Source organism: Trachypithecus francoisi, unplaced genomic scaffold (assembly GCF_009764315.1).
Source record: "Trachypithecus francoisi isolate TF-2019V2 unplaced genomic scaffold, Tfra_2.0 Lachesis_group0, whole genome shotgun sequence".
NCBI classification, from domain to species: Eukaryota; Metazoa; Chordata; class Mammalia; order Primates; family Cercopithecidae; genus Trachypithecus; species Trachypithecus francoisi.
The window spans coordinates 179,384,011-179,404,130 of NW_022681453.1; the positions used below are offsets into that span (position 1 = coordinate 179,384,011).

At 41.7% G+C, this 20,120-nt stretch overlaps 1 protein-coding gene across 2 annotated transcripts in view; it reads left to right on the plus strand.

The window, feature by feature from the left end:
• Positions 1 to 19,782, plus strand: part of TGFBR2 (transforming growth factor beta receptor 2) — an 86,831-nt gene extending 67,049 nt beyond the window's left edge. For both annotated transcript variants that reach the window (XM_033212880.1, XM_033212881.1), the window contains 3 exons: positions 317 to 458; positions 14,055 to 14,182; positions 17,076 to 19,782. In XM_033212880.1, coding sequence (XP_033068771.1) covers positions 317 to 458; positions 14,055 to 14,182; positions 17,076 to 17,255 — 450 coding nt within the window. In that variant the 3' untranslated portion in view covers positions 17,256 to 19,782. The remainder of the gene's footprint in view (positions 1 to 316; positions 459 to 14,054; positions 14,183 to 17,075) is intronic.
• Positions 19,783 to 20,120: the final 338 nt, after the last annotated feature.

The following is a 20,120-nucleotide window of genomic DNA, read 5'->3' on the forward strand; positions in this document are numbered from 1 at the left end:
CTCAGGTTATCTGTAAGGATGGTACTGAAAAATGTGATGACACAAGTCATGGGGTTAAGTAAGGCAGTTCTGGGGTTTGGCACCTCCCTATTTTGGCATGCTTTGTTTATAGTCTTCAGAGGGTTTTCAGGGAGAGAACATCTATTTTAAAAAATAACCATCTATCTGTACCTTTCTGTGCATTTCTCATTCTTTAAAACAGCACCGTGATTTTTTTAAAAAATCATTTGCACATGTCAGGGGCCACTAGCAGCTATATTGTGAAAATAAAAATGCAGCTGGAATTAAATGATGGGCCTCACTGTCTTTGCTATAGGTGGGAACTGCAAGATACATGGCTCCAGAAGTCCTAGAATCCAGGATGAATTTGGAGAATGTAGAGTCCTTCAAGCAGACCGATGTCTACTCCATGGCTCTGGTGCTCTGGGAAATGACATCGCGCTGTAATGCAGTGGGAGGTACGTATGGACCAGCATCATTGTGTAGTGGTAAACTTGTCTTCAAAATAAGATCATGTGTTGCTTCGATCATTATTCCAGGGGTTACAAAGCAGTTATTAGAGCTAGTTGAGATCTGATATTATACAACCATCCCAGAACTATTTGGGGTTGTGCTAAACAGCCTAGGTTTTTAAACCGAAAGCCACATTTAGAGCATAAAGCTTTGTATCTCCTTTTATAAAGCTTTGTATAATTACTCTTCTCTTGACACATCTCTTCACCATTATTTAAATATCTGGCAAGAAGTGGATACTAGTAAAATGTGTAAGAATTACCTCTAATGATCATAGGATAATATTCAGATAAGCATCTGATTTCTTTTACTTTGTGTTTTAAGGTTTTTCAGAATTATGTCTGGGAAAAGGATTTGATTCAAAATTTACTTTTATGGACATGACATTCTTTTATTGGGCAAAAAAAGAAAATCATTGTTTGAGATATTTGTTTAGGTTTTGAAAATTCTAGTGAAGAGGTTATTGAGGAAGGCTGTCCTTTCACTGCTTAAGCCTGCAAGACTGATTGGGAGTTCCTACTTTTCTCCTGAAAAGCCCAAGGTGTCCAGCTGGCTTGCTCTTTTTCTCCCCAAGTTCAGCCACCTACTGTTTTTTTTTTTCTTTTAGGATCATTTTTCCCTGAATACACTGTCATAGCTTCCCAGATGCCCTCTGCTATGTCTTCTTTGCAGGTTGTATGCTGAGTCCTTTTCACTGTTAGAGGATGTTACTACTATTGACCGTGAACCTGTAGATAGGATGAGCAACAAACATCTGGGGTGCCAGGGTGAGGCTATTGTTCTAGGAAGTATTGTCCTCTATTGTCCAGGAGGCAAGAACAGTTGAGGTCTACATTACTATACCCTTTCCTGACTCTTCTCTGTACCGTGGAGGGCAGATGAATGACACATAAAGCAACAGAATTCTGGCATGCTTGTCCAATGAAAGCAGCCCAGCGCAAGCTTTCATTGAACTAGAACTGCCTTTTGCTGTCTCCTGTCCACTGTGTGTTTCTATTCATGTCCTTCTTTATTTCTCAGGTTGGAAAGGGTCTTAGGTCTTACCTGAGAAATCTGTACACCCAAGTTCATCCTTGTTGGCTGCCAAATGAAGCCAAACTAACTCCATTCCTTTTTTTTTTTTTTTTTTTTTAAGACAGAGTCTCATTCTGTCACCCAGGCTGGAATGCAGTGACTCAATCTTGGCTCACTGCAACTTCCGCCTCCTGGGTTCAAGTGATTCTCCTGGCTCAGCCTCCTGTGTAGCTGAGATTATAGACACACACCACCATGCCCAGCTAATTTTTGTATTTTTAGTAGAGATAGGGTTTCACAACATTGATCAGGCTGGTATCGAAATTTGACCTCATGATCTGCCTGCCTTGACCTCCCAAAGTGCTGAGATTACAGGCGTGAGCCATCGTGCCCGGCCTCTATTCCATTTTTAACTTTTTGTTTTGTAATAATTTTAGACTTACAAAATAGTTGCAAAACTACTGGAGTTTCTATATACTCTTCACTCAACTTTGCCTGTTGTTAATATCTAACCTAAACCATAGTATGGCTGTCAAAAACAGCAAATTAACCTGGGTTCAGTGTTCTTAATTAATCCATATACCTATCTGTACTTCCAAGTCCCAAGTAATGTTCTTTTCTGAAACAGGATCCGGTCTAGGATCCCGCATTGATCTAATGTGCACGCCTCCTTAGTCTCCTTGACCTTTTGACAGTTTCTCAGTCTATTTTTGTCTTTTATGACCTTGACACTTGTGTAAAGTTTAAAACAGTTATTTAGACTGTCTCTCCCGTTGGGTTTCACGGATGTTTTCTCATGATTAGTTGAGATTACATATTTTGGGCAAAATTACCACAGAAATGGTAGTGTGCCTGTCTTCAGTTCATCATATCAGGGGGAGTAAGATGTCCATGTGTCTGATGACTAATGTTAAATTTGGTCCCTTGGTTAAAGTGGGACCTGCTGGTTTCTCCTCTGTAAAAAATACTATTTGTCCATTTGTAAGTAATACATCCCTTTGACCTGTTTCTAAAGATACTAAATACCTGTTTAGCAAACTTAAGCAAAATGTAGCAAAATTTAAAATTTTAGCAAAATTTAGCAAATACTAAATACTTATTTAGAACTTTCTTATTCATAATTTACCCACTAATTTGACGATCTATGACTAATTCGTGCCTATAATAATTATTACTATAATGCTTGCTTAAGGAAGATTTTCTGTTTTTCTTGTTTCTTCTACATTTATTAATATGCACATTCTACTTTAAGAAAGATCTGTCTCTTCTGTCACCATCCCCTGTTCTTTGTTTACTAGTTATGTATTTATATCAGCAGGGGATTTGGGACATGTATTATATGGATATCCAGTATTGTCATTATTTATTGTGTTGCTCAGGTTGCCACAGCTTGGGTCACTGGGTCCAAACTACCCAGCATTTTTCAGTTGGCACCACTGCTGGCTCGGATTCTTCAGAATATGCAGAGCCAATTCTCCAGCGTGGGTCTAGGTCACCCGCTCCCATCTTGCACACTGCTGAACCTCATGTTTTCCTGAGACCCCGGCATGGGGATGGCACTTCCTATCTAGCTGACATAGTTATTTTCTAGTTTCTTGACCGAGGTTTCTTCCCCCAAAACACTTCCAAAAGTAAACTTTGTTTTTCCTTGCACAGTGAAATTTGTTTAACCAAGTTTCAGCCACTGAGAATAATTTTCTGCTTGAAAGCTTTGACAGTTCCAAAATGAATCTTTAGCCGGGTATGAGTTGTGTCAGAGACAATGCTGTTGTCACTGTCAGAATAAATTTACTAGATTTCAGTAGCGTTTCCTATCCTTTCAACCCTGTTATTCTATAAACATGAGTTGGGAGATTGTGTCTCTGTCTTTCCCTCTGTCAGTGCAGCCAGCTTATTAAGGCCCTAGGTGAGCTCCCAGCTTTCATTGTTCTCACTGACTAAAACCCTTGCCTGTTGATATTTGCTGAGTGTGGAAAAATTTAAGCTAATGAGGAAGAAGTTCACCAACTTTTACGAGGTCTAAAAACAGTTACAGTATAAACAAGTTTTCCCAAGGAAGGAACAGGATCTGGTTTATTCAGCTAGTCTCAAAAAACCTTTTTATAACCTTAGGATAAGAACAGACAGCCCTGGGGAACCGGAAAGAGGCCATCCCAGTTCTCATTTCCTTTGATCTTAAGCCCACAGTCCTGTTTCTCCCATCTTTGCTCAGGCTGCAGACACCAGGGTTATTTATCCATCCTCACGTTCGTCCTGACACAAAGCCCTTCGCTTGATTAAGTATGTGAACTCATGTAGTAAGCTCCTTCTCCAACCTTGACTTCTTCTTTTAAAAGCATTAGTGGTTTTTGTTTGTTTCTTTCTTTCTTTTTGGCCTGTCTCAAAAACATTAAAGACAGATTTTCAGTCTAGTCTTAGTTTCAGAGGCTTTTCTTTTGCATTCAAAAAGCCCTCTGGAAAGTACACGAAGCCTGAAGACAGATGGATTCCCTCCAACTGCATGCATCTTGATGTTGTCCCAGCAGTAGCTTTTGTAGAAACATAGATGAAAGGACAGGTTTTGACCTCAAGAGGCTTATAGTCTACAGGAAATAGTTGTTTGTTTCTTCTCCCTTCTTTTTCAAAAACTTACACATGCAGATAAGTTTCTTACCTTACAAATTAAATAAATAATGACTCCCCCTGTTTGATGTTAGGCTTTAATTTTAAGATATAAGGAAGAGGGAAGGATGTAAAAGACCTTTCCTTAAGCTTGAACTTCTGCAGTTTGCAGTACAACATATGTAATTACCACTTTTTAAAAAATCAGCAGTCTTATTTCAAAAAAGGAAATGTGGAATATGCTTACCTTTGTATGATAAATCATAGATACACAGTAAAGGGAACCAGATCTCCAGGGTCATCTTCTCTGTAGGCTCTGAGTCTGTGTGCTTGTGGGATCATGGATCGAGGCCACTTCTGTGACATGAAAGGCTTATGATCTGGCCCATCGAGCCAGCTACCAAGCACCTACAGAGAAGCCTACTCAAGATGGTATGATCCACCTCAACTGTGTGCAGAAGGATGGTGGGATCCAAGTCTCCAGTGAAAACAGCTAATCTACATGACAAGTGTAGTGGATCTACCTGCTGAAGGAGGGTAAATGAGCCTCCTTGGATTTCTTAGGATGACTGCCATTGGTGATATGGATATAGCACCCCATCCTATACTGAGAGAGTCCCCAGTTGTATTGATACTTTTTTAAGCTATGGAACATTAACCTCTCCGTTACCAATTGTTAATGAGCTGTTGCAGAAGTGACTATTTGTTTTACTTTCTTGGATGTTGACATTACACTATTCACTACTTGAAGAAAAATGTTCTAAGTAGCAGAAGATCTAACTGAATGAAGTAGGATACAAGGATTAGGGACAGAAGATTTCACAGAAAACTGTGAAGTCCCATGTCTCCTGCCTTTAAGTGACTCATAAACACGGATATTAAGGCTCCAAGCTCACCTCCATGCCACATTCTCATTCTGTGTTCATCAGTTCATCGTGATGAAAGTCTTTTAGGTCTCACCTCCAGGCTTTGTCTCATGCTATTTACTGGCACTGGAACACTTAACTAGACTGCTTTTAACAGGCAAGTGCAATTCAGTTGTGATAAATGCTTAGGAAGGGAAAGCAGTGAGCTCAAGGGACTGAATGCCCAGGTTGGCTACAGGGAGTGCAGTGTTAGGGTCAGGGAATGGGAGTTAGGTCAGCTCTTGAAGGAAGAGGAAGACTCTGGAATGTCCTTCTGGGTTACTTCTTTCTCAGCCAATCTCTCCTCACTGCAAGGGAGCACAGGGAAAACAGAAAGAGCAGCACTACAACTGGAGAAGCCTCACTTTTATCAGATGAGAAAACATAAACAGATGATAATAGAGCTCTTCAAAAGCCAGGTGGTACAGCTTCATTTAGCACAGAATTCCACCAGGGAGCTCGGGAGATGTGTTGCAGTTAGGTAAAGAGGGTGGTCAGAGAGAAAGGCTTCATGTTGAAAGTACATTTGGTCCAGATAAAGCCATAAAGGAACAGCTACCACTTCTTGAGCACTTGCTGCAGACATCAACTCATTTAATCTACCAAAACTCTTTTAGGGTGTATACTGTTACTAATCCCATTTTACAACAAGAAAACTGAGGGCTCAGGAAGTGTGAAAGTTGTGGAGCCAGGAATCAAAGCCCTGTTGTCTGACTCTGTAGCTCACTGGCCGTAGTATTCCAGGTATACTGCTAGCCTGGCCAATGCAGAACGTGTTTTAAAAATAGTAGCTATGGCTGGGTGCAGTGGCTCACGCCTGTAATCCCAGTACTTTGGGAGGTCAAGGTGGGCCGATCATGAGGTCAGGAGTTTAAGACCAGACTGGCCAAGATGGTGAAACGCCATCTCTACTAAAAATACAAATATTAGCCGGGCATGGTGACAGGCGCCTGTAATCGCAGCTACTCAAGAGGCTGAGGCAGAGAATTGCTTGAACCTAGATCACACCACTGCACTCTAGCGACAGAGGGAGGCTCCGTCCCCAGCACTGCCCCTAAAAATAGTAGCTATGATTCCTATGACCAGTGTGGATAGGATAGTCAGAGCTACTCTGTGCATCCTGGCAGGTGATACGAAGCCTTTCCAGCAGAAGCTGAGGAGACAATCACATGTTTGAGGAACATTCACTGATAGCCTCACTTCTCTGGGTGAATCCCTGTTAACAGAACCCAAAGCTGTTAATTTGTGTAGCATGTCACAGTATTGATGCCTTAAAATTTGAGATAACTGCTTTGTCTTTATTTCCCTAAAGATACATTTATTCATTCATTCACTCAAAAATTATTTATTGAGTACCGATTGTGTCGCAGGCATTATTTAAAATGCCAGGGATACTGTAGTCTAAAAAGCAGTGTCTTTCCTCGAGAGACAGGAAGTCTAGTGAAGAGCCAGTATTTTAGTGACAGGTAATGAACAAAGAGATACATAATATAATGTTGGAGTTGGGTGGGGTGGGTGGGATGATTTTAGAAAGAAAAATAGACTTGGGGGATAGATAATGAAAGAGGCTGTCATTTCAGACATTTTATTCCTCTGAAAGAATACAAAAGAAAGAAAAGAAAAGAAATCTTTTGGAATTGTTTGAAGTAAGAACAAGACAGGAGGAGGTGACTGGTGTGTGACTGTTTTATGAAGAAGGAGAAAAAGCTTCTTCATGAAATCGCCGTTCAGCAAGAACAGAACTGGAGGCGGGTTCTCTTACAAAGACGTCTCCGTCTGTTTGGTGTTCATACAAGTGTTTGTGTGCTGTGTGGAAGGCGGGTGAAGGTGGTCCCGTTCAGGACCCCTGTGGTGAACACAGCAGGCACAATACGCTCGTCATCCCCAGCCAAACTGGCCTACAAGCACACTGACTTCCACATCCCTAGCATTTAGGCCTTCGAATAGAAGCTGACACATAGCAGCCAGCTAAGCAAGTATTTAACGAGGAGTAACCCAGCTCCAAGAAGGGCTCCTTGGCGTATTGTCAAGTTGCTGAGTCTTGTGAGATGGGGAAAAAAAAAAAGTGCAAATGAACCAAAAAGAAAGGGAAGGGGGTAGGGCAAGAAAGAGAGAGAAAAAAAGGAGGCGTTGGAAAGAGGGCTGAGGAGAGATCAGGATTGAAACATTTCATTTTCCTGGATTTCCAAGGGAGCACAGTTTGAAAAGCAGATACGAAAACTCGGGGGTACCGCTTTGGGGAAAAGCATCAACAACTTTGCTGCCCTGTTACGTTGGAACTACAGTCGAAACAACAGCTGTGCACCAGATGCTGACTTTCTGAGGAAGATCATTGCTGTCCCAGAGACCTGCCCTCTGAGTGTTGCGGAACTGGGAAGAGACAGGCAAGCATAGTTTTCTCTTAAGAGCCTTTTGAGACAAAGTAAAAGAAGCTGCGAGGGCCAGGCAGTTGTGGGTGTCTTCCATCAGCAAAAAGACTGCAGGGAGAGGTGGCAGGAGGGAGATGGAAGGAAGAGAAAGTTGTTCTCAAGCAGTGAAATAAAGAGGTTTTTTAGAAAAGATGCTGTTTGAGGCACTCAAGGAAATTCTGAGGTGTTCAGCCCTGTCTGTCTGGCTTCAGAAACAGTCTGAGGGTGAGACAAAGACTTGGTTTGATGAACTAATTCTGCTGTGTAGGCATATGTCTTGGGTGGAGTGCCTCCGACCCTGAAACAAGAATTTGAGTGCAAGTAGTTTATTTGGGAAGAGATTGCAGGAAATGCCAGTAAGAGAATGAGGAAATGAGTCAGGAGAGGGAAGGAAACCAGTAAAGGATATCTTATCAAGTGAGTTACCACTGTGGGCAACTGGAGTGTAACTACGGGCAGTATAGAACACACACCTCAGTGTCATACCACCTGACTTAAAGGAAGCTGGGTGTTTATCTTTCCAACTCCCATCAGTCTTTGCTGGAGGGCTGCTCCAGGCCAAGCTGGGAGGGTTCACTCCCCAGCCCTCCTCGCCTGTTCTTCCTGGAGTCGGGCCAGCCTAACCGGAAGGGCCATTGCGATGGGGTTGGGAGGTGGTCGTGCAGCTGGCCTTGCAGCATCACACTGAATAATGGTGGGGGACACATGTGACTATTCTTATTTTGTGGATATAGGAAGTGAGGCACAAACTCTTGACATCTCTTTTCTAAGTCCTCATATCTACTTTTTAAAGGAGTCAGGGCAAAAACAACAAAATAATACTTGCAATGCGTATTGTTAGCTCTTCTACTTTTTAAGTGCTAAACTCAGTCATTACTCTCTAAGCCCTTCACTTTTTTCTTAGAGGCAATTCCAATTTTTTTAAAAAGGTGGTTCTTATTATAGGTTAGCCAGGTGTAACATTTTCTCTGGACTCATCTCACATGCTCCTGAACTTGCTGTCTATGCAGTTCTTCACAAGAGAGAGGCCCAAGGTCAAGCATCATTTGATCAAATGTGCAAAGAGGAACTGCATTAATTCTATTGCCAACTATGCCCTGATCTGATGCCTGTGGTTAAAATGAGATTCTCATCCTTACCTCACCTCCACCACCAGTCACATCTACTTCCCTAAACCCAGAAAGGACAAGTGTTTGGGTTTAATGTGGGTACATAATACCAGCTAAGGAGAGGGCTGCTCTTTGTCCTTGTTTTTTTTGCATAGCTTGTTTAGAAATTACAAATAACCATCCGGCAGACCCCATAAGGTTCCCCTTCTCAAGGTTATATGCTGAAGAGGGCCCCATCAAGGCAGGGAGGGGCACCCTTGTCACATTTGGGAAGGGCGTGTTCATACCAGGGACTGCCCCAGCTGTACTTGCTCTGGTTAGGGCAGAAATCTCTGAAATGCTTGGCAGAGATGAGCAAGCATGAAAGCTTCCTAAAAAGGCAAAGGCAAATTTATTCAGAGTAACAGTAATACAGTGCACAATTCTAAATGCCCTTCCTGGAATCCAGTGTACTCTTTGGGCCTCAGTTTTCTCAACTGTAAAATGAGGATGTTGGATCCCGTCTCTGAAGACTTTTTCAATGTTCTTTGTCTAACTCATTTGAAACCCTTAAAATACATTTAATAACTTGTGTTCATTTCTCCTGTGTCAAAATGCATCTTACATTTCTTAGGAAGCATTTAAAGCAATGTTGCCCCACGTGTGGTCTTTGGAAGGTGCTGGTCCTCAAACTCTCTGTTTCAGATTTGCAATATAAGGACAGAAACCAAGATGTGTTTAGTACCTTTAATAGCTGTTTGATGTTGCCACAACACTCAAGTGGGATTCATTTTTCTTGTAATTCATTTCTACTGTATTTCACCAAAGCCTTTATTCCCAATGAAATGAGGGCAAAACATCTGGGCTTTTATAAAAAATAGATTGAGAAGTGCTCATTTGCCAGAGTGGATTAAACATCCCAGTCCCAGCTGCCTGAAACCCTGGGGAAAAAGTTGGAGTGTCAAAGGTCTCAGGCCATCAACTCGTTGCCACTCACCAGCTCTGTCCAGTTCCCCAGGACTGCCTGGGTTCTGTTACAGGAGGTCTCATCCTAGGAAGGACCATTGGTACCCTCCTGACTCACAGAGGACTTTCTGCTTTCTACCTCCTCTCACAGGGTTCAGGCTGTCTCTGGCCACCCTCTTCCCCTGCTTCTGCTGAGTCAAAGCAAATATCCGAGGCATTCTAAGGGACACTTAGAACTGAGGAGCAATTAAGAAATGCCCTCCAGGAGGGAATGGCCTCCATGTTACATGGTCATCCTACAAGTCCTAATGGAGGCCCTGAGAATGGCATTGCCTTAATGGCCATAGAAGGAAAAACGATCAGTGTTGCCTGATCACTGCAATTGAATATCAAAGATGTTAACTGACAGCCACAAGTATACACACTGCTAAACATTAAACCATCTTCCTACACACTGCAGGGCATGAGAAAAAAAAATGGGGGTTAGGAGTAGGATGTCCAAAATGAGAGAGAAGGGTAAAGAAAGAAGAATTGCAAAAATCCTTAATTAGAAAGAAAAAAGCAAACATGCATTTAGCTGTTTTGGTAAATCTATATTACAGAAATAGGACATTCTTCAGAAGTTAAAGAAAGGTCAGCCTAAATCATGTACACACTGCATATCCCCATCCCTACTCCTAATCTGAAAAACTAATATTATAGGATTAGAGTATGACAGTTGGGGTTAAATGATGATCGTCCGTCCCCAGACTTGTCTATTTTAAGCTTAGGAGGAATCAGAAGAGCCATAAATTCTCTCAGTGGGGCACAAGGAGCCAGTCCCTTTGCCAGCACCTCTCAGACTACCCGTGACCTCCCTTCCTTGTAAAATTTCCCATAAGTCAAAGATGGGAAGCAGGCCTTGTATCCCTTGGGAATATTAGGGACTCTCACAACTTTCCAAGATTTTAGGAAAAGTAGGAAGTAACCTATTTATAAGTCTCTTCGTTCTGGGAAGGGATTATAGCCTTTGTCTTCCTTTCTAAAATAGCATTCATTAATTTTTCTTTAAGTAAAAATACGCTTAGTGCCATCTTATTCCCCATGGAAACTTGCTTTGGTCCACAGAGTACCTATAAAAAAATTACAATAAATTCTATAGTTTATGTAACTTGGAAGATTAGGACTTGAAAGGAATTGGCTCTGGGTTTCTAGTCTCAAGGACAAAGACTTTTTCTTTGTTCTCAAGGACTGTCAGCCATGAGATTGACAGCTGGGGTCTACTCTGATCCCAACATTTTCCTACTCTGATGTTCATCATGTCCTCCTCTGTCACTTCTGACCATGAGTATAGGGATTGTTGTTGATAGTCAGAGGAGAAAGAACTCTCTGAAATGCTTGGTAGAAAGGAAAAAGCATGAAAGCTTCCTGGAAAGGCAAAGGAGTTTCATCAGAGTAGCAGTAATACAATGTGAGATTCAGAATGTTCTTCCTGGTTTAGTAATTTCACCTTCACAAGAAGGGGCTACATCAAGGCTTCCCCAGGGTAGCTTTGCAGCTACAGTCAGGTTGTGCAGATTCACTGAGACAAAGGCCTAGGGAGAGAGGAGAAAGCTGTATCGGACCAGCTTTACTAGAAGTGGAGTCTGACACACTTTTGTGCAATGATTTATTGGGGATAAGCTCTCACGAGACGGAAGTAAGAGAAGCAGGAAGAGGCATGGAAGGAGTTAAGTGAACTTGTAGTTCAAGAGAGGTCTAACCTCAGCTTGATCTCACAGAAAAGCTCTGGAAAGTCTGAATTGCACCATAGTTACCCACGAAGAGCCAAGAGAATTGGACTGTTAAACTTCAACATTAATTTGTCATTGACTGTACGCTGCCTCTGAGAGTAAGGCGGTCATGTCCAGGAATCCCCAGGATAGGCAACTCCCATTGGCCAAGGGCAATACCCCAGAAAAGGGTGAAGGTATGAGCCCTTATGAGCCAACACCTGTGGCAACTGTAGGCTGCTGGCGCTAGCTTGGTGAAGGGGACCTCGGCAGGCACCAACTACAACTGCTACAGAAGCCCAAACAATTGAAGATGGAAGGTCTATGGACTGTACCTTTTCTAAAGAACAATTTATATCATATACAAATCCTTTACTATTATATGGTAGTACGTATATCTCAAGGTATGGTATCAAGGAGGCATCATATTTGATTAGGTTGGATTACAAGATAAATCTGAAGAGGAGGTAGCTCAGTTCAGTCTATTCATTTTATAGAAGAGAAGTAGTACGTGAGAGTAAACACTTACTGGGAACTAGATCTGATTCTCAGTTTTCTCTTTTGCTTGAATTCAACCCACCTCATATTTATTAAATTCTTACTACGTATAAGGCATAGTTTTAGGCACTGAGCAGATAACTGAAAGACATCAAATTCAGCCACTGCCTTGTGCCTTAGGCATTTACAGTCTGGTTGAAGATAGGGAATGAAAGAAAAAAATAAGAGTGTAAATACTATGCAAATCACAATTCGGATCTCATCCAAGAGCAGTGTGGATTAAGTGCTTGGGCACTTGAAGGCGAAAGCATGACACACAGGAGGATAGTTTGTGGTTTGTCTTAATGTGATGGGAGGCCTTCATCCCACATTCCCCTGTATTTAAAACTATAAAAAAGAAAATATCCTGGCAGCTCTACTATTTGGGTGAAGCTGAAAAAGATAAATATTCAAGTAGAGTTCTGGAAAAGGGGAAAAAAGAAAATGAACAAAGAACAAAAGCCATCCCTTTTCAAAATGTCATCTTGCCATGAAAGCTTCTTTGTTACCTAGAAGTGCAAATGTATTGAAACTTTTACTCATTAAATAAGATTATTTTGAAGCTAAAGGCCAAAGATCCTACTTACTTTGGAGAAAAGTGTTGAATTCAGCCCAGTCTCTCCTTTCAGCCCAGACATGTTTTAGTACTGGGATGTTTTCTGTCTTTTTAACTGTCCTGTGCTCTGTTTACACTATATTAATCTGCTCATTTAAATTGGTGTTTTGTTTCAGTATTCGGCCAGAGTTTATGCACTGCCACTTTGGAGAGAATCTAAGATTCATTCATTCATTCATTCATTCACTCACTCAACAAAGCATTTGTTGACAGCCTTTTGGCATGCCCTTTCAACTGGCACCAAGAATACAAGAATGAGAAAGGGACTCAACTTGCACCCAAATGCTCACAGTCCAGTTAGGTGAGAAAAATAAGCAGGTGAATATATTAAATAAAATATGGTACATGCAAGAATAGAGCCCTGCCCAGGATATTTAACCGAGATTGACTCTAAGGATGTTCAAGGAAGTTTTTATAAAGAATTTGACCTTAGTTGAATCCTGAAGCCCTGGTGAAGGATTACCTCCTCCTTTATCATTTTCTTTGTTGAATATACCATCTGAGGAAAATTTTTAAATTTTAAAATTTTAAAAATCTTTTTAAAATGTTGTTGATGTTGTTAATCTGTCCCCTGTCTTCCCACTAAAACAGCATTTCTCAACCTTTTCTAAAATCAGTGATATCGTAAGGAGCCTTTTTAAACAACATTTTTGTTTGCTTGTTTTTTTATTTTGTATAGATAGAGGATCTCACTATGTTGTCCAGGTTGGTCTCAAACTTATGGACTCAAGAAATCCTCCTTCAGCCTCCTACAGTACTGGGATTACAGACGCGAGCCACAGCATCTGGCCTATAGACAACTTTTTTCTAATCACTACTCTCTATGATTTTTTTTGTAGCAAAATAGACATAATATAAAATTTACCATCTTAACCATTTTTAAGTGTTCCATTTACTGACATTAAGTACATTCACAGTGCTCTAGAACCATCACCATTATTCATTTTTCTGTAACTTTTTCATTTGCTCAACTGAAATTCTTTACCCCTTAGAGGATAACTTCTCATACCCCCTTCTTCCCCGGTTGCCCTCTGGACAACCACCATTATACTGTCTCTGAATATAGCTGTTCAAGGTACTTCATCTAAGTGGAATCATACAATATTTATCCTTTTGTGTCTGGCTTATTTCACTTAGCATAATGTCTTCAAGGTTCATCCATGTTGTAGCATGTGCCAGAGTTTCATTCCTTTTTATGCCTCAATACCTGCATGAAATTGAATACCACATTTTAAATCTTTTTGTATACTCTGGGCCCTTGGAGGCTCACAAACCATTGTAATACATAAGATTTTTCCACTTCCCAAGAACCAATTTCACCCTTTTGGTGCAATGTCACCCTGTAGAGAATGCCTGTGTGAAAACGTAAGCTTCGTGACCCTCTCTCTGTTGCTGTCCACTCTATCCCCCAGCATAACACCTAGCACATTTTAAGTTATCAGCAATCATTTATTGAATACTTCTCTAGCCCTTCCCCTAACCACTCCTTCCTTCTTATCTTAATCCATTATTATTAAAATTTGCTCTTAGAGTAATCACAGATGTATTTGTTACTTAGTGCTTCATGCTCCCCAGCCAGACATCTCACCATGCTCATTTCCTTTGGCCGCACACGCCATTCTCAGTGACCCTGTGTTTGCTGGCTTTCTTCACAGAAGTAAAAGATTATGAGCCTCCATTTGGTTCCAAGGTGCGGGAGCACCCCTGTGTCGAAAGCATGAAGGACAACGTGTTGAGAGATCGAGGACGACCAGAAATTCCCAGCTTCTGGCTCAACCACCAGGTAAGGAGTGAGTGTTTACAAAGGTCAGTAAGATTCAACCAAAGTTGCCTCTTAGGTGGCAGAAAATTCTGGAATATTGAGCTTAAATCTGAGGGAAGGTCCCATTGTGTTCTATGGCCCTGTTAAATTTTGTTTGTAAAGAAAATTTCAGTAAAGTGGATGACCCAATTATCAGATCCAACCAGCTGATACATACTCTGAGAGCTCACGAGTAGACATTTGGAGGGCATTTGTCACATTTTCCAAGCCCCCTTGGTCCTGGGTTAAAACATTTTGTTTGCAGCCTTTGCTACTTACTCCTGGGCCTTCACGTCAGGAGTTTACATTTCATTCCTCTGGATTCCAAATGTTTTCTTCTGGGAATCTTCAGTTCCATCAGGAAATACTTAGCACATGCCAAACAAGCAGGGTTTGTTAGGCAACTGTACTGAGAAGTGACTGTGGCATGCAGAGGGCTGTGTACAGGTGTTTGCAGACTGTGCTCACAGACTTGGGAGAGGTCTGAGTGAGCACGCATGGGAAAGAGGAGATTGACTCCTCACTCTGGAATTAAGGAAAGCAAAGAAGAGGAGTATGCCCAGGAAGGAACGAGAAATCTGTCTGTTGGGAACATCCTAATGGCCTCTTATTTTTTCTCGTTAGGAAATGGTAGCTAAGGCTGTCCATAGCAGGGCAGTCCTTCTGGACTTACAAAGAGGCTGATCCAGATTGTTTGTTTGGGGGCACTTTGATGAGGGCAATGGTCAGAGAAAAAAGAGTAGGTTGTGAGTGAGTCAGAACCAGCCATATGTCTGACATACCCAGGAAGGAGCCCTTAGTGAAGAATGGGAGAGAACTGTGTGACCCTATCTCACTGAGAAAACTGTTCTTTCTACTGACTAAAACCTTTTATTGCCTCTTTTGGATGAATTCCCTCAACCACGAAGGCTGAGGCTAAGTTGTAGGTTTCCCTAAGGGCAAGGCAAATTCAGATAAGAAACAGAAACAACAAATCAGGCACAATCCGGAAGACAAATGGAGCAGGAAGCCTGGTCTGTGCCAGTCCTGGCCCAGAGCCACTTCAGCAGACAGACCTTAATAAAGGCCTTAATAAAGGAGGGGGCGGGGGTGAGCCAGGCTGTGGTGGGTCACGGGCTTCTCTGGAGTTTTGGGCAAATCCTCGTTGACACGAAAACTGTAAGAATGTTTTGCATAAATTCTGAAATCAATGTACTGGAGTGTTATGTTTCTTTCAAACTCTGTTACCTCCTCTCCTGTATAGTTCTCATAATGAAGCCATTATTCATGATGATAAAATTCTGAAAAGAATTTGCATAATACATTTTTTCTCATAATGAGATTTGTTGCCCTATTGATTTCAAGTTAATGCTTAATATTTAATTTAATTTACTGCCTGTAATTACAGTGCCAGAATAAAATAAATGTTACTTGTGTACCAACAATAGTACTCTACTCTTAACAGGGCCATCTGTCAATACTGTCAGTTAGGTGAATTATGCAATTAATTCAACATCATGAACTCATGGTGTCGGGAGGGAAAGATAGGTTCCTGGGTGTGTTTGGAAAGTTGTTCGTATTGGAAAGCAAGTAGAGAGAGTGTCAGCTCTCCCAGGTAGGTTTGAGATTTATCCATCCCACTCCCAGCCACCTGTGTGACGGATCCCCATTAGCAATGTTGATCTTATAATTGGGAGGAGCACACTCTATTTCCACCTATCAGACCATTTGCTTAACTCCTGCCTGCTTTATTTCCAAAAAGGATTTGAAATGATAACAAAAATTTTTGCAATGCAAAATAAAAATTAAGCCAGTGAGAGAAAACTCTTGCCACTTTCTTGGGCAGGATCTTCTGGATGGGCTCCTTGGATGGGGCCTCGATTCAGTTAGGGTGAAGCCTATGAAATAGCATAGAGTTAAGCATGCCTCACCCTCAAAGGCAGCTGTTTCACAGGATCCAACCTAATGTTGTTGAAGGGGAATGGAGCATCCCAGAGGTCATCCTGGGCAGCTCGTAGAAGCTGCTACTGAATCACGCTACAAAATGTATGGCCTGTGGAAAATGAAACCACACTAATGCCTGCGTACAACTCTGACTGGGGTAATCAGCCCTGTTAAAAGAGAACAGTGTATATATGACCCAGCTATATGACACTCTGGAAAAGGCAAAAACTACAGAGACAGTAAAAGATCAGTGGCTACCAGAAATTTAGGGGAATGGAGGGAGGGACGAATAAGTGGAATGCGGGGGATTTGAGGGCAGAGAAACTATTCTGCATGATACTGTAATGGTAGATACATGTCTTTATACATTTGTCAAAACCCATAGAATATACAACACTGAGAGTGAACCCTAATGTAAACTGTGAATTTGATTGATAATGATGTGTCAGTGCTAGTTCATCAGTTATAACAAATGTACCACACAGATGGATGATATTGAGGTGGAGAAGCTGTGCCTGTATGGAGAAGGGGTTTTGTGAAAACTCTCTGTACTTTCCACTCAATTTTGCTGTGAACCAAGAACTTCTCTAAATAGAAAGGCATTAAAATGATATTAGGGGCCACTGCATGGGGAATTTTCAGGTGTTGGGAGTGTTAGTGTACCCCAGAAGCCCAGCAGAGGATCATTGTGCTGTCAGGACCTATTGTGATCAATTAGCACCAGAGCCAAAAAAGTATGGTAAGTTTCGAGCACAGCCGCCCCCAGCACAATCCCCCCTTTCCACATGGAACTGGCTGGCCTCCAGCAGCAGGCACTCAGTCAGCACGTGTTAAATGCACAGGTACTTTTGAACCCTGCATGCACTCACTATAGCAACAGGTCAGCAGGCCATTTTGCCTTCTGCGGAGCCCACCAACTAATGGTGCCCTTTGGATCTCTTCCCCACTACAGGGCATCCAGATGGTGTGTGAGACGTTAACTGAGTGCTGGGACCACGACCCAGAGGCCCGTCTCACAGCCCAGTGTGTGGCAGAACGCTTCAGTGAGCTGGAGCACCTGGACAGGCTCTCGGGGAGGAGCTGCTCAGAGGAGAAGATTCCTGAAGACGGCTCCCTAAACACTACCAAATAGCTCTTCTGGGGCAGGCTGGGCCGTGTCCAAAGAGGCTGCCCCTCTCACCAAAGAACAGAGGCAGCAGGAAGCTGCCCCTGAACTGATGCTTCCTGGAAAACCAAGGGGGTCACTCCCCTCCCTGTAAGCTGTGGGGATAAGCAGAAACAACAGCAGCAGGGAGTAGGTGACATCAAGCATTCTATGCCTTTGACATTGTCATAGGATAAGCTGTGTTAGCACTTCCTCAGGAAATGAGATTGATTTTTACAACAGCCAATAAGATTTGCACTTTATTAATGCCTGTATATAAATATGAATAGCTATGTTATATATATATATATATATCTATATATCTATATATGTCTATATCTCTATATATATAGCCATACCTTGAAAAGAGACAAGGAAAAAGATCAAATATTCCCAGGAAATTGGTTTTATTGGAGAGCTCCAGAACCAAGTAGAGAAGGAAGGGACCCATGACAGCATTAGCATTTGACAATCACACATGCAGTGGTTCTCCGACTGTGTAACAGGGAACTTTGCATGAGGAAAGAGGCTGCATGTCTCACAGCCAGCTATGACCACATTGCACTTGCTTTTGCAAAATAATCATTCCCTGCCTAGCAGTTCTCTTGTGGCCATGGAACTAAGTACAGTGGCACTGTTTGGGGACCAGTGTTCCCGGGGTTCCTGTGTGCCCTTGCTTCTCCTGGACTTTTCATTTAAGCTCCAAGCAGCACATCTGCAGGGGCTAGTTTAGAAATTTTCCCTCAACCTAGCTTAGAAACTCTACCCCATCTTTACTACCTTGAATGTTTTGAGCCCCACTTTTTACCTTCATGAGTTGCAGAAAAATCAGAACATATTTCCCCATCCGTGCGATTGCCCCACCGTCTACTAATGAAAAATTGTTTTTTTTTTTCATCTTTCCCCTGCACTTACGTTACTATTCTCTGCTCCCAGCCTTCATCCTTTTCTAAAAAGGAACAAATCCCCACTTTACGCTTTATCATGTTTACTTTTTCATTACACTTGACTTGATTCTCTAGTTTTCTGTACAAACACCAATGGGTTCCATCTTTCTGGGCTCCTGATTGCTCAAACACAGTTTGGCCTAATGAAGGGGATTTCAACTACACAATACTATCATTGTCAGGACTACGACCCTGGGCACTCCAAACATATGTTTCGTTTGGTCAGCACAGCGTTTCAAAAAGTGAAGCCACTTTATAAATATGTGGAGATTTTACAGGAAAATCTGGATCCCCAGGTAAGGAGAGCAGATGGCTTTCAGTTATCTCCAGTCCATGTTCACAAAAGGTGAAGGTGTGGAGACATCTAAAAGCTGCCTCACTTCTCACTGTAAACATTAGCTCTTTCCACTGCCTACCTGGACCCCAGTCTAGGAATTAAATCTCCACCAAACCAAGATCCCTTGTAAGAAATGTCCATGCAAGCAGTCATTCTCGGGGTATATAATATGGTTTTGACCTTATCTGGTGTTAAGATTTGAAGTTGGCCTTTTATTGAACTGAAGTGGAACTCCTTTAAGGGTCTGTTAGGCCAAGTTTCTTTTGCTTATATGTTAATAGTTCTACCCTCTGCATTGGAGAGAAGAGCGCTTTACTCCAAGAAGCTTTCCTCATGGTTACCGTTGTCTCCATCATGCCAGCCTTCCCAACCTTTGCAGAAATGACTAGAGAGGACTTGAATGTGGGACACAGAAATCCCATTTGCAGTTAGGAAATTTGTGTCCACAAGGACAAGAACAAAGTATGAGCTTTGAAACTCCATAGGAAACGTGTTAATCAGCAAAGAAGTGTTAATACTGCAAGTAATCTCTTTTTTTAAAACTGTTTTTGAAGCTACTTATATTCAGCCTAATAGGAATATTAGAGAGGGACCGGCAGTGAGAATATCAGCTCTGTTTGGATGTTGGAAAGTCTCATTTTATTAAGATTTTTAGGATACATGCAAAAGTTTGGAATTAGGCAGAACCTCTGGGCACCCTGCTCAGTGTGGGTGGGCTGAGAGTTAAAGACAGTGTGGCTGCAGTAGCATAGAGGCGCCGAGAAATTCCACTTGCACCATAGGGCGTGCTGATACCATCCCAATCGCTGTTGCTCATTGACCTCTAGTGGTGAGTTTCTAGAATACTGGTCCATTCATTGAGATATTCAAGATTCAAGAGTATTCTCACTTCTGGGTTATCAGCATAAACTGGAATGTAGTGTCAGACGATACTGTGGCTTGTTTTATTTGTTTTTTTTTTTTTTTTTTCTTATTCAAGAAAAAAGACCAAGGAATAACATTCTGTAGTTCCTAAAAATACTGACTTTTTTCACTACTATACATAAAGGGAAGGTTTTATTCTTTTATGGAACACTTCAGCTGTACTCATTTATTAAAATAGGAATGTGAATGCTATATACTCTTTTTATATCAAAAGTCTCAAGCACTTATTTTCATTCTATGCATTGTTTGTCTTTTATATAAGTAAAATGTTTATTAGATTGAATAAAGCAAAATACTCAGGTGAGCATCCTGCCTCCTGTTCTCATTTCTAGTAACTAAATCCATTTGCCTCATTTGGTTATTTTGCAATTTATGCAGAAAACGTCACCAGATAAATCATCTCCAACTTTTTCATATTGTCTTCCTCAACTGACAGTCTCACACTCCTTAAAAAAAAAAAAAAAGTCACAGAAGCTCAGTAATATGAGATGAAGCAGATGCTGCTCATGGCCTGCCCGCCATGCTGGCGTCCTGGCGTGATGTCCCTCTGAATGCCCAGAAGACCTCTGTCCACATGGCTGTTTCTTGCAGGGATTTTCACAGCCGGTGTTTCTACTGCTGCTTCTGTGTTCTCCATTCCTCAGA